Source organism: Drosophila novamexicana, unplaced genomic scaffold (genome assembly GCF_003285875.2).
Source record: "Drosophila novamexicana strain 15010-1031.04,08,12 unplaced genomic scaffold, DnovRS2.1 tig00002012-arrow-arrow-pilon, whole genome shotgun sequence".
NCBI classification, from domain to species: domain Eukaryota; kingdom Metazoa; phylum Arthropoda; class Insecta; order Diptera; family Drosophilidae; genus Drosophila; species Drosophila novamexicana.
In genome coordinates, this window is record NW_020824924.1 from 165,001 (window position 1) to 180,544 (window position 15,544).

General features: G+C 43.1%; 1 protein-coding gene across 2 annotated transcripts in view; it reads left to right on the top strand.

Moving 5' to 3' along the window:
- The window catches only part of LOC115768784, a 32,878-nt gene that overhangs the window by 6,489 nt on the left and 10,845 nt on the right, over window positions 1–15,544 (top strand). For both annotated transcript variants that reach the window (XM_030713481.1, XM_030713480.1), the window contains 3 exons: window positions 3,644–3,725; window positions 11,383–11,552; window positions 11,612–11,884. In XM_030713481.1, the coding sequence (XP_030569341.1) occupies window positions 3,644–3,725; window positions 11,383–11,552; window positions 11,612–11,884 (525 nt within the window). The remainder of the gene's footprint in view (window positions 1–3,643; window positions 3,726–11,382; window positions 11,553–11,611; window positions 11,885–15,544) is intronic.

Consider the following 15,544-nt stretch of genomic DNA (forward strand, 5'->3'; position numbering starts at 1 on the left):
TTGATGCAAACACAAAATAGTTAAGACGATTAGAAAAGTGAGCAAAATAATTTCGCGCAAGCTTTAAGCAAATGCACACTCGAGGGTTAACATAAAGTAGAGTGGGGGGTAACGGCAAAGGGCAAAGTGTAAGGCTGCCGTTAGTCAAGTGAGTTGCCATATCAACTTAGCTTGTTGTGACACTTGTTTTGATATTTGTCACTTTGCAGCAAATCTGGCAGGCTTCACATGGTGCATGATGCTGGCCTTTTTAGTGATGACAATTTGGCAATTCGATTAATTTAAAGTGTATCGATATGTTTGGTTAGCGCCGACACGGCACGAACTGTGAAATGTTTTGAACCGAAACTGCGGGCTCTTAAGCAGCATGTTTGTGGCACATGTTTTGTTGCACCTATGCAGGTGTATATGTACATATATAAATGCTTTTGTTTAACTTTCGGACAACTTTTCTATTAGTCAATATGTCTTCATTAATTTTAGATAATTCCGTTTTATGGAATATGCCTTCCCTCTATACATGTCTATCTATATATATATGTATATATATATATATAATGTCTCGTTGTGAGCGTCGCGAAAGGCAGCTGTACGAACCTTTCCAAACTAACAATATCTGCATCTGGCTCTTCTTCTGGTCACGTACTTAAAACTTTTGTCTAGCTAGAGGGAAGGGGAGGGCTGAGGGGCATAATGAAGTGAGCTACAATTGCCCCCCATTTGTGTGGGGTCGTTCGTTTTAATCAGCTGCTCTGTGCCAATGGGCAAATGGGCATTTGGACAAAGGGTCCAACATGTTGCTGTGAACCTTTTTTTGGTTTTTTTGCTTTTTTTTTTTGTATACCCTGGCAGAGGGTATTATAATATTGTCGATCCCATCAAGTATATATATTCTTGATCAGCATCAATAGCCAAGTCCGTTTGTCCGTCTGTCTGTTTCTATCTTCTAGCTATCTTTATGAAACGCGCAGTACATATGTCGGAACCAGCTGGATCGGATCACTATATCATATAGCTGCCATAGGAACGATCAATCGAGAATTGGGATATCTTGACCAAACTCGGTATTAACTATTTACCCTGTGCTTCTTAGATACGGGCAAAGCACTATGAAAAGGTTGGGTCTGTCAGGGCATTAAATATTCGGCGTGCCTTCTTTCTCGTTTATTATTATTATTTTTTTTGTTTGTCGTCTCTGGGCGTGACCTTTGGCCGCATTTGAGCGCATTTTGTGGCTTCAGCTTCTCAGCCTCTCAGTTTCTCTCGGCTGCTTTCCATTTCACCGCCTTGAACTGTGCACGTTGCCCTTTACAACAACTCGAGCAACCTTTTCTGGCCATGCATTTGGTTGTGTAATAAGCCCGACTGACCAAAAGTCAGACCTCGTCTGCCCTGCTCCTCCTGCTCCAGTCGCGCCCGCTCCGCTCCGGCAGCTCTGCTCAGCTGTGCTTTTATTTATGGGCTCTTAACTTTATGAGCCGCTGCCTGGCTGCGACGGACAGTGGGGAGGCGGGGTGTCTGTGTTGTGGCTGCAACGGGAAGAACCGTTTTGTTCTAAGCCTTTACGCTTGGCATGCTTTCAGCGCCACGCCCCTCCCTCTCGCACTCAGTCTGCCAGATATCAGCAACGCCTCTCATCTTCACTTGGGCAGTTTTGCTAAGGTTTTTGTAAGAAATCGCATTTTGATATGAATACCCTGTAATCATGGAGCATGTAGGCAAGCGGGTATATTGCTAGCCGGTATATTGCTAGCATAACGTACATATATCTATATACATGACTGTGCTGATTGATTGACTGATTGACTGACTGATTCTGATTGACTAATTGATTGTGTTACACATTTTCTGATTGACAGACTGACTCACTGAAGGACTGGCCGATTGGCTGACTAATTGGTCAGTCAGATTGATTGGTTGATTGACTGACTGATTGGTTGATTGACTGATTGACTTGCTGATTGGCCGATTGGTTGGCTGACCAATTGATTGATTGGTTGATTGACTGACTGATTGGTTAATTGACTGATTGACTAGCTGATTGATTGTTTTACTCATTAACTGATTGATCGACTGAATTACGATTGACTGACTGATCCGACGGACTGATCGATTGTGTGACTGACTGACGGACTGGTTGACTTATTGACTGACTGATTGATTGTTCTACTGACTACCTGATTGATTCACTGCTGCCGACTACCTGATTAGCCGACTGACTGACTGTTTAACCGATTGTTTGACTGACTTACTAACGAATTTATAGATTGACCTATTTTTTAACTGATTGACAGAATGGATGGCTTACTGATTGATTGTTTTACTGAACACCTGATTGATCGACTGACTGACTGACTGATTAACTGAATGACTACCTGATTGACTGACTGATTGACCGCTTAATTGAATAGCTAGGTACGCTTGATAAGAGTAAAGCCTTGAAAGTGTGCGCCCAGGGCAAGTAGAGGGTTAAGGTAGCCAGCTTGTGGTGTATGTGTGTGTGTGTTCGAGTATATGCTGCTTGAAGCCAGCTACAGGGTATCTGCCAGCACAGAACACTCGACTGGCAGTCAAAGTCGCTGTCAACAAAAAATTTCACTTGCAGCTGAATAGAGAGGGAAGCAAAACAAAAAACCCAACGGAAAACAAAAGCAAAATACAAATCTCAATTTGCTTGCAACGCCCACACGCTGAAGTTGTTTTTTTTTTTTTTTTTTTTTTTTTTTGTTAATTTTTATTTGGGTGCTGGATGCACGAATCGCGGTCGCTTGTCGCGTGTCGCGCGCTGAAATGTTTTGTGCGGCACATGAAATTCAAATTGGTTGCAGCGAAAGTGCAACATTAATTAGGCAGCAGCAGCAGCAGCAGAAGCAGCAGAAGGAGCAGCAGCAGTAGCCAGCGGAGCCATAGCAGGTGGTGGAGGCAGGCAGCTGGGCAAACGGCATCGATGTAGTCAACGGCCTACCCCCGCCACCTAACGAAAAATTGAACGCCGCCAGCGCCGTTGCCGCCGCCAGATGAACGAATGGTGGTGATCCTGCTACTAGCGCCATGCACATGCAGCCAAAGCAGCAGCAGCAGCAGCAACAATCACAACCACAACCACAACAACCAACAGCACACGCAGCACAACAACAGCTCATCCCCAGCGAGCAGCAGGAGCAGGAGCAGCAGCAGCAATGGCAACCGCTCCTCATCGGCATCCACTGGCGTCACGGCCATTCCGGCCAGCTTGTATCGCCAGCCAGCCGCCGGCAACATCTGCCACATCTGCAACACCGGCCCTCCTTCTACTCCTCCCGCGCACCATTGGCCTAGTCATAGTCATAGCTACCAGCCGTCACTGCCTGCCGCTGGCTGGCAAACGTCCTTGCCAGCGGCTGCCAATGCTGTGCCAAAGCCGCCGCGCAGTTATCTACACGGCCACGCCCCTGCACCGCTGGTCTTTCGCATTTACGCTGCAGGCTCAAGCCCGCGACAGCCACTGCCACAGCCACAGCCACAGCCACCTGCCAGCTTTACTAACAAGAATAACAAACAACTTAGAAAGAAAGCCAACGCCGGCAACACCGGCACCACAACCAGTGCCGACTATGTGCGTCACGTGACCCGCGTTAATTTCTACGACGTTGATACTTCGCAGGTCGAATTCGAGCCCAAAGATGATGACGAGAGCAACGAGGCAAGTGCAAACGATTGCGATACAGAAGCTATAACCAAAGAAGGTGAGTCCAACACACATATTATGATAAAATGAAGATCAAAAGTAGAGATTGCACTAGACAATGATAAGATAAATATGGGAAGATATAGAAAATAGAGATCAAAGTTGAGAGAATTGATAATATTGCCGGGGTATTCCATTAGTAGAACCCTTAAGCGATGAGAATAAGATAAGATAAGATAAGAAGATAAATATAAAAGTTGAAATAGGACTAAATAGGGTATGAATAATAATACCCGGATATTCCAAGAACAGAAGCTGTAGCCAAAGAAGGTGAATTCCTGAGAAAAGAAAAGGAGGCTTAGGAAAGGGAGGTGTGATAGATTGGACTAGGTTTAGGGAATTCCTTGGGTATTCCAGGAACAGTAGCTGTTGCCAATGAAGATGAGCCCCAAGCGAGGTGGGATAACTTATGATAAGCTAGGTATGAGAAGATAACGATAAAGATGACTTGGGTATTCTAATAACAGATCCTATACGCCCAACGGGTGAGTCGATAAGATAACGATAGAGGGAAGGAATAATGTGGCGGGAAATCATGAAGTAGGGATATCCAAAAGATAAAAGATGTTCGATATGTTGTAAGAAGTGGACTTTGGAGGTTTGGGTTTGGGATAGAGGTAGGTGGGAATAACTGAAAGATAATCTCTGTGAGGAACTGTAATGAACCAAGGTTGAGAGTGAGAAGCCAGACTTGGACCGTCAAGCGAAGGAACTTAGACAGAAATACTTAAGATATGCTTACAAGATATTCAACCTTAATGAATATTCCCAGATGTTGAGCAAAACCTGATCTATGAACGGAGATCAACGTGAGAGTAGTAAGAAAAGGTGCTCAGAGTAAATTTATTACTCATTGATCAATTTGGGTTCGAAGTTTCAAGACAATTACGTTATGTTAATTAAACGGGCGATCCGGCCCATAATGCCCCATGGCCATCAACGTAAATAATTCGTCATTTATTGTTGACAATGCGATTGCATCAGAATACAGTCAACAGATTGGCATATTCATGGGGCTGTGCCCCTTGCATTGTGATTTATGAATCATGAAAATTACGTATACGACTCGTATATCGATTTGTTGATCCGAAATACTTAGACAACTTGTTTAAGCGGAAGGCAAATGATCTCGATTTCACTCTCTGTCTCTGGCTGCATGTGAATTGATCCCTTTCGCTGTGCATAATTTTGATCCCTGTCCCCCCCTTTCCCCCTGGCTGTACCGCTTTTTTGTTACGGAAATCATAGAAAGTTTGATTTAATTATGTGATTAACATAGCACAAAGGCGCCTTTGGCTGCAACAGCAGCGCCAGCAACAGCTACTTGTAACATTGTGAAAAAGTGTAAAAATTAGAAATAACAAGCATCTACAAGCAACAAACAACAACAAACAACAAGCAACAACAACAACAACAATGGCAAAATGGTAATGCAAAAGAAAATGTTTCAAGCAAAAATTTCCCACGTTAGCAAATCATTAAAAATCAACGGCAGCTACAACAACAACAACAACAGCAACAACAACAACAACAACGACAGCAACAACAACTGCAATAATAACTGAAATAGGTGCACAATTTTGTTATTGTTGCTTTTGCCGTTGGGGGTCTCTTTGCATATGTGCAGAAATTAAATAATTGCGGCTCACAGCTTGTTATGCCGCAACTCTACACAGCGTGCGCTGCATAAATCTGCATACTCTCCGCACACAAGCTGAACAAGCTAAAAGCTCACAAGCCAAACTCTACACAGCTGGCAAAAAAGATTCACATGGCATTTAGCCCTAGGCTATCACAAACCAAACTCTACACAGCTGGCAAAAAAGATGCACATAGTGTTTACCTCTAAGCTATAACAAACCAAACTCTACACAGCTGGCAAAAAAGATACACAAGTTATTTAGCTCTAATCCCTCACACTCTAAACTCTACACAGCTGTAAAAAAATGATTCACATGGCATTTATCTCTAAGCACGTAGCTTATGAGCTCTACATGATCATCAACAGAACTCTACACAACTTAAAATGCATGATTTGCGATGTCTACAGTTCTGAATACAAAATTCTACACAGCTAAATATATTTATATATATGCACGTGAGTCTTGTCGAGCTTTTAACTAAAAAGAACAAAACTCTACATTGTTATCTATAGATGCATAAACAAAACTCTACATGACTCTATATTTACGATTTGCAAGTTCCACAGCTCTCTTCACAGAGATTCCTGTAAAATACAACTCTACAGGCAAACGAGTCTTTGAACTCCAAATAAAATGTCTACATTGTTTTCTAAACATGCATAAATAAAACTCTACACATTTCTATAAACGTGATAATATACAGCTCTACAGGCAAGCGTCATATTGACGCTTCTACACTGTTTTATATACAATATTCACAAAAACATAAAAGTCTACACTCAGCTTATGTAAACAGCTCTCCATATTAAGTTCACAGTCTACACAATTCGGCATAGAACATTTAACAGTCGAAAATGTTCAAAACATATCTCTACAAAGGCAAGCACTTCATGCAAGACGCGCTTTAGCTCTAACAACTCTCCACATGCAAATGCAAGTCTCCACACATGAATAACAATCTTTACAGAAGAGTCTACAAACTCTACAGCGCATATATAAGTTGATTATTCTTAACCTAAATCGCGCAAGCTCTACACAGTCTACGCATAAGTCTCCACGCATCAAGAATCTCTACACCGCGCTAATGTCGAACCTCTTTCTTAGGGAAATATTCGGATTTGGGATCTTGAAACAATTAGATGGAAACGATTTGCATAAGTTGCAGCAGGCAAAAGGAGGCCGTCGTTCAATTAGCATGCTGGACAAACAATAGAACTAAGCAGGGCGCGGGAGTGGTGGTGCGGGAGGGGGAGAGGGGGGGAGGGGGCTGGTCGGTTGAGCAAGTCAAAGTTGGTTGAGAGCAGCGGTTGGAAGAGGCTGCTGCTTAGCCACTTAGCGTGGCCATAATTGATACCACAATTAGCCCACAATGAGTGCGGCATGTGCAACAAAATGTAATGAAATATGTGGGCAGAGCGCCCGGTGGGGTGGGGGAGGGGCTGTGGGGCGTGGCAACATGGCATAAATAACGATTACATGTCATCGAGAGTGGGGCCTGCGCAATCGATCGCAAGCCGATCGAACGAAACGCAAAGCAATGCACAACTCAAAAGAATGTAAGAGTGCGCAAGTTGAGTGTGCACGACCGACAAATACCCTGTAGGCAGCAAACAGATGACGAATGCCTCGCACGTTCTTCTTATTTACTTAACTATGCTGTTTATTTATTTACTTATTCATTAACTTATTTATTTATTTAATATATAATTAGTTTGAAGGATCTGCCTGTGTTATCTCAGGGTATCTGCTAGTCGGGCACTCCCGACTAGTGCCCACTTGCCTGCACAGCCTCGTTATGCCCTACAATCTACATTTGCAATGGGCAAAGCAACTAAATCGGAGCTCGAGAGTGAATCGATCCCCGCTTCCCTCCCCCCCCCCCCCCCCCCCCCCCCCCCCTATCGCACCGCCCGCCAAGCGTCTCGTGCTGTTTGTTTGTTTAATTGTTGTTGTTGTTGTTGCTGTTGCTATTTATGAAGTGCTTGGCTGACTGTCTGGCAGTTCCCTAAGCTGATGCAATGCGGATATATGCGCAAATGATAAAGATAAATGCTGCCAGCTAGGCAAGTAAAGGGGGGGTGGGTGTAGGGTGGGTTGGGGGGTGGGGTGGATTGATCATTTAAATAGCTTCGATCAAGCTGGGCCCAACTGACCGGGGCCAAATTTGACAAGCAGCTTCAGCCAAAGCATAGCCAATTTTCAGCTTTAGCTTTCGAGCGGGATCTTGTTTCGGCGACGGCGACGGCGACTGCGGCGCCGACTGCAACTGCAACTGCAGTTAAATTATATAAGCGACCTTTAATGGTCCAGCGATTTTTGCAGCAGCAGCCATCGCAGTCACTCAAGAGCCACACAATAAAACAAGTAAGAGGATCTAGTCGGGAGCTTCCGACTAGGGGATACCCTGAACCCTCCTCGTCCAACATCAAATGCATATATATATTCTATTCTAGAAGCTATATGTTAAGTTTGGTGACTCTAGCTCTTATTATTTACCAAAATTGGCCAAAAAACAGGATATCGATATCGATTTTTATCGATTGCTTGGAAACGGAGCAAGTTATCGACTATGGGAAACAAACTCGATCTGCGCGGGAACTAGGAGCATCTACATCTAAGTCTCTAGCTCTTATAGGTTCTGAGATCCTTGCGTTCATACGGACGGACGGACAGACAGACAGACAGACGGACAGACATGGCTAGATCGACCCGGCTATTGATGATGCTCAAGAATAAATACTTTATGGGGTCGGAGATGCTTCCTTCTGCCTGTTACATACATTTACACTTTGCACAAATACAATATACCCTTTCTACCCATTTTTAATGGGCTCAGGGTATAAAAACAGACGAAGACAATTGCAGGCGGCCTCAACGAAGCTCAAATACCCTTTATTTGGGAGAATCTGGTTCGGGCGTGAGCAGGATTTGCATTGGATTTGAATTATTCCTTTTTTTCTAGTTTTTTTTATTTAATTTTTTTTTTAGTTCTTTTGAGCACTTCTAGAAAACTCTGTATGAAACCGAAGCAAAGCGAGGGTTCAAATCGCTTCTAGTTTAGCCCAACTAAGAGATACCCTGCAATGCAGCTGCTGCGACAAATGTTCAAGCTTCACACACACACACACACACATGCACGCAGCTGTGTTTCTTCTGCGCTCCCAGACAAGGGAAAGTAACATACATACGCGTTTAGCTTGTCGTCCGATCTTTCTGCAATTTTAAGCACATAAGCATGACACTCAAATATGCGTACATTCCTCAGCGCAAGGCTGTACTATAAAAACTGAAGTATTTTCTAATTATAAGGGAATATGATAAGATATGCAAAACAAGAAATATTCTTAGTCTTTGTAGACCATACCAGTAGCTATCCACCAAGTTGAGTGTCTCAAGCTTAGAAAGTTCTCGCGTTGTGCTTTAGAAAACATAACTGCAAATCGATATTTATCGATAGAATGAAAATACCAGAAGATATTGCAGAAATATGATAAGCTTCTTCTGCTACGAGCATTGTTGTTTTCAATATCGCAATGCATGCTTGCTCAGCTTCGGGATATATTGTCCGATCAATATAGATTTTTACTACATATACATATATATATAATATATATGTACTACATATACATATATATATAATATATATGTCAAATATTAGTTCTTCAGGTCTTAAAACTTGACTAAAACGACTCAAGTCGTCATTTTGAGTATGAATGTGCTTTATGTCAGCACACGTCGGGCATACCCTATGGAAAGCATTTTTAATGGGTATGCAGGCTGCGTAAAAGAACGTTTGATAATAAATCCAAAGCCTGTCAAAAGCTGACACAGATGTATGTGTGACATATTTCATGCTTAAATCATGATGCCCTTTGTTAGGGTATATTTGTGCATGAAATAAACAAGTCCGTTTTTTCTTTCTTCTTGTTTTTCATTCATTCAGTAAATCTTGGACACAGACATCGTCGGATGTCCGTGCTCAATGCTTTGCTCTGCGGCTGTTGGCGTCACAGGTTGCCACACACACACACACACACACACACACACACACAGACACACTTACACACAGACACACACACCTTATACACACTCATGGTACAGTTAGTCGGACTTGGACTTGGATTACGTAATTGGGCGACCAGCTAAGCTAAGCTAACCAAATGCGGCAGCCACTCAGCGAATCGCAGCGAAGCGCTTCGTTATTTTTGTTGTTAGCCGCTTCTTCTTCTTCTTCTTCGCTATGGCAATGCAAAAAAAAAAAAAATACAAAATGCACTTTATCTGCATGCACGAAATGCAAATCGCGACTCGCAAATGTTTTTTTTTCTTTGGCTTTGGTTGCGGCGACTAGGTGTTGCAATCAGAACATGCAACAAGACTGGGACTGGGATTGGAGCTAGTGCTGCAACTGGGGCTGGGACTAGGACTGGGATTGGGATTGGGGCTGGGATTGGGGCTGGGAATAGGACTGGAGCTGGGACTTAGGCTGGGATTGGGGCTGGGAATAGGACTGGGACTGGAGCTAGGACTGGAACTGGGACTGGAGCTGGGACTGAGGCTGGGACTGGAGCTGGGACTGGGACTGTGGTTGGGACTGGGACTAGGACTGGGATTGGGACTGGGATTGGGACTGGGATTAGGACTGGGACTGGGTCTGAGGCTGGGACTGTGGCTGGGGTTGGGACTGGGACTAGGACTGGGATTAGGACTAGGACTAGGACTGGTACTAGGACTGGGACTGGGGCTGGGATTAAGACTGGAGCTGAACTGGGATTAGAGCTGGGGCAAGTGGCAACATGTTTTGGACTTACAAACACACAGGTTCATTCATTCTGAACTAGTTTGTCGTAATTGCGCTCATTAACATATCTTAACTCCATTATTTATGTCCCTCGAGCCAAGCTTAGCCCTTTTTGATATCAGGTGGGCTTTTCTCGTTAATGAAATGAATATACTCTAAGCTACTTGAGATACAAGCTCTTGCGGGCTTAAGCCCAGCTTTTGGCGCTTGAATGTGGAGAGTTCTTGGCCGAAGTTCGTGGTAGGCATGCTTGAACAGTTGTTGAGCTTGTCATTAAAAGACAAAAACGGACAAGTAAGGGTATCTAAAGCACATCGAAGACCTGGCAGACATTTGCCTTACGTTTCGAGTGAAGCTCGTAAAAAGCTTGGAAAACAGAATAAGTTGTCGTACATTAACTCATCTTCCGGTTTCTTTTATAAGTCAGCATAGGAAGAAGCGAGTGAATATTGAGCTACTTTTTACGTTTCACAACATGTATTCATATTAGAAGGGTATTCAAACTTCGGCGTGCCACGTAAAGCTGTCGGCATGGCAAGAATCCTTTGAATAATGAATCTCTCAAGATATATTTAACTTAGAAGCGTATTTCAACTTCGGCTTGCCGAATATGGACGTTCAGCATGGCAAGAATTGATTGAATATTGAGTTATATATTTCTTTTCTCAAATTATCATCAACTTGGAAGAGTATTTCAACCTCGACGTACCATTGAGAGTCGTTCTTCGCTTTGTAAACTTTCAATATGTTAATATTCTATATTTAATATTCAATTAATTTCGTTTTAAGAGCTACAAGAGCACAATTTCAACAAATTTATATTATTATTTTATTATGTTTGAAGCTGATCAAATTTCGATCGAAAAAGCCTTGAACCACGTTCGAGCAGAGGGAGAAAGAAATGCTTAAAAATCCCGCACAAATAAATGTAACACGAATTCGGGCTCTCTCTCCAGACTCTCTCCCACGCTCTCTCTGTTCTTTCTCTCTCTCTCCCTCTCTCTCTCTCTCTCTCTCTTCTCTCTCTCTCTCTCTCTCTTTCTCTCTCTCTCTCTCTCTTTCTCTCTCTCTCTCTCTCTCTCTCTGTAAAGCTGTGCAGCACCTTTTTATAGCCCGCTTTTGAGCATAGCTTTAAGCGAGCAGGCGAACGCTTTAAGTTGTCGCCAAAAGGTATGCAACGAAACTGAACGCAGAAGCTTTTTCTTTTGCAGAGGAATGGATAACGAAGCGCAAAACCGAGCTAACGACAACAAGACAAATCGAGACGCGTGTAAAGCGGCAAGTGAAGCTGCAGGATGGCAAAGTGATCGAAGATTCCGGCCCGATAGTCTCCACCAACACGACCGAGGACACGGACAAACAGGAAACGGAAACAACCGAGGTGAGTGCCACATTTGAAGCTGCAGCCAAGCCCACAAATCCACAATTGCCGCATTACAGAAACGCGACCTGGGTCTGCCCGACGAGCTGGATGGCAAGGCGCAGCTAATAGATGCCGCAGCGCTGCAGGCGGGCGCCGCCAACGAGACGCAGCTGGCCCAGCTACAGGAGGCGTTCGGCATCGATGGCGGCAAGCTGGTGCGGCGCATGGTGCCGCGTCCCGTGGACGGTCTGGTGCGTCAGATCGACGACAAGCGCACCATTTCGCACGAGGAGATCAAGGACTACCAGGAGACGCAGGACGTCAAGCACTTGGGCGACTTTACCGACGAGGTAAGCAAATACTTTGCAGCTTAGCAGCCAGCAGCAGGCGGCAGCAGGCGACGCTGTGGTAATCCGAGACGGGCGCAACAAAAGCCAAACAGCCAATTGGCATGCAAAATAACTGAAAATCAATTTGGCGTGAAAAACGAAAAAAAAACGTGAAAGAAGGGCTATCTTCGGCACGCCGAAGACGCAATACCCTTGCAGCCGCAACCTTGTCATAATGCTCAGCACAGGGAAAATAATTAAAGCCGAGTATGATTAGGAAATCTTGGAAAACAAAAAAATTTTCCATACAAAAACCTAATTTTCGACCGATCGTACCTATGGCAGCTATATGATATAGTGATCCGATCCAGCTGGTTCCGACATATGTACTGCGTGTTTCATAAAGATAGCTAGAAGATAGAAACAGACAGACGGACAGACGAACTCGGCTGTTGATACTGATCAAGAATATATATACTTTATGGGATCGGCGAAGTCTCCTTCTATGCGTTACACATTTCACGATAATATTATAATACCCTCTGCAAGGGTATACAAAGCAACTGAAAAACAAGTTAGTATGCTCCAGTTGTCTGTTGCCCGACGCCCAAATACCCTGTAGAGTTGGTACAAAAAATGTGCACAGCATGCATACAACATGGCGGAAGATAAGAAGGCGATAAGTTGGCGATAAATGGGCGTCAAGAATGCGATATGCCGCTTGCTGCTGGCAATATCTTTTGTTATTTATCCCATTTATATAGAGACGCGACTCTTTCCGGGCACAAAACTAATACCTATCGCCTGACTGATACGAATGCGATACTTACGTTTATACAAACAGAGAATAGTGAAGTTTCCAACAAAGAAGAAACTCGCTTATTGCGAAAACCTTATATTTTGCCGATTCTACCTAGAGAGCTATATAAGTTATAGTAGCATTTGCTTGAAAGGAAAGTCTTGAAGGGAAGATATTGAAAAAATATTATATTAGTCCGTTATTGATGAGAAATTTGATCACATGTGCAACTAATGTCAAGATTGGTAAAGAGCTCGAAAGAAGCAGAAGATCTTAAAGAAAGGAAATAAGATATGATATGAAGATAGGATATAGTAGTTCCATCTGAACGATGCCCAAATGCAGATGTGCTGAAGTTGAATGAGAAAAGCTTTCAGGCCAAGACACTTGCCAGAAGATAGACGCATAAGGCTATAGCTACTCGTCTATTTGATTCCAATTGAGTATATATATACTATATGCTCTTTCTGGCGATGTCTGTCTCAACTCATGATTAACTATAATACATTTAATAAATAATGTATAGGTTAATTACAACGTCCAGGGTCTGCTTCAAATAATTACTTTAAAATTTGCCTGGTTAACTTGCATTAAGTTGTAATGTTAAAGGCTGAGACTAAGGATAGCTCGATGGTAATGAATTAGGCAAGTGGATTCTATCCTATCTTTTCCAGTTAACGTCAGGTGTTTAGAATGTGGATGGAGATTGTGGATTGATTTCCTTATATCTGTGCTGAAGAGACGAGCAGCTCTCGATTGTCGACATGGACATGTCGAAAGTTCGAATATGAAAATCGCATATTAAAGACGTGCGTGTGCTCTGGGAATAACACATTTGCATTTATGTTCAGGCTGTTGATACCCCTTTGCTGGCATTCAGTGCGTGCAGGGTATACGCAAAGGCAACAATGCCGCTGGGCAGTTGCCAGCGGCAAGCAGTCGCAGCAGCCAGCAACCAGTTGAGTCGAGTTGTTGTTGTTGTTGCTGTTGCTGTTGCTGCTCTAAAGCTCATTCGAAAGTTAAAGGGGAGTTGTTGTTGTTGTTGTTGTTGGTGCCGCAACAAGCTGGCGTGCTGCATCGGACGCTGTTGCTTTTGCCGTTGCTGCCGCTTTTAGTCGCCGCCGAGCGAGCGCCGAGAGCAGACAACGACTCGTAGACTCGTAGCACGCCGAACGCGTCGCGCCCCAGCGAACCAGCGCGATTTAGTGACTTTAATCTTGATCTTAAGTTTTAGTTTAACTTTAGTCTCTCGTTCACGCTCGCTCACGCTCACTCGCTCGCCCGCCCGCCCGCTCTCGAACCCTTTGTGGCTGTGTTTCTTTGATTTTTTTTTCTCTTCGTTTTTGTTGTTATTTTTGTTGTATTTTGTTTTATTTTTATTTTTTGTCCTACGCACGCCCGCGCGCGTCCGCACGCCTGTGATTTAGTTAATACTCGCGCTTAGTTTTAGTTTCGGTCTCGTAATTAACTAAAGACTCGAGTGGCACACAGCAACAAACGCCAGGCAAAGACAACGTTGGAAAGAAAGAGAGCAAAACAAATTAAAAACAAATTAAAAGCAAAAAAAGAAAATCTACATTTGTTTTTGTGCGTGGGGCGCTAAACGATTGGCCAACGGCAGCGCACGGTTTGCTTAATTAAAACCAGGTGCGAATATGTATATGTTATGAATATTATGTGAAACATTTCGTAAGTTGTCAAAAACAAAGCGGAAAGAAAATAAATAAAAGTGCAAAAAAGTTTGCACAGCAACGAATGACTTAGGCAACAAACTTGATTGCAGGTACTAAATGCAGTCAAGTGTGTGTGAGTGTGTGTATGACTGAATGTATGTGTGTGTGTATGTGTGTGTGGTATAAGCTACAGCAACTGCATTTGAAAGTTCTATATAATCCAGTTCACTTAACTAGCAAAAGACTAAGGCAACAAACTTGACTTAAGGCTGTTTTTGTATGCATATGAGCTTATGTGTGCGTGTGTGTGTGTGTGTGTGTGTGTGTGTGTGTGTGTGTGTGTGTATGCGTGAGCGAGTTCAGCTACTGCAGTTCCATTTAAAAATTCTATGAAAATCATTTCGAAAGTAATCCCAACAAAATATATGCATAAAATGTAGCTAAACGAAAGACTTAGACAACAAACTTGACTTAAGTCCATTTATATATGCATATGCATTTGTGTGTGTGCGGGTTTTAGCTACTGCAACTAAATTGAAAAGTTATATGAAATCCATTTCCATAATTATTGAACTAAACGAAAGACTTAGGCAACAAACTTAACTGAGGGTCATATATAAGTGCAGACAATAGCTGCGAGTTCTTGACTACATTTACAATTTTCTATGCCAGCGCTTGCATACGCTGGCCCAAACGAAAGACTTAGGCAACAAACTTGATCAGAGTCTACCTATATAAGTATATATGCATGTATATACACATATATATATATATATATGTGTGTGCTTGGCTTAGCTAACAGCTTCTGCAACTACTTTCGAATGTTCTATGAAGCCCCCCCTCAAAAAAAAACACAAAAAGCTTGACCACTACAAAAGACTTCGGCAACAAACTTGACTAAGAGCTGTTCCTATACGAGTGTGTAAGCATATCGTAGTTGAACAACAAGAATTACCATGTGTTCAATTTCATAGAATGCCAACAAGAGCAACGAAAGACTTAGGCAACGAACTTGGCGAGAGAGCTATTTATAAATGAGCAACAGTTTCCATTTTTGAGCGCCATTTGGATTTAATGGGATGCCCAAAACAAAGTCGTCCCAAACAAAAGACTTAGGCAACGAACTCGATTTAAGGTTAGTAATTGCAGTGGGTGTGTGTGTGTGTGTGTGTGTGTGCCTGTGTGTGTGTGTAACAGCTCGTGCAACAA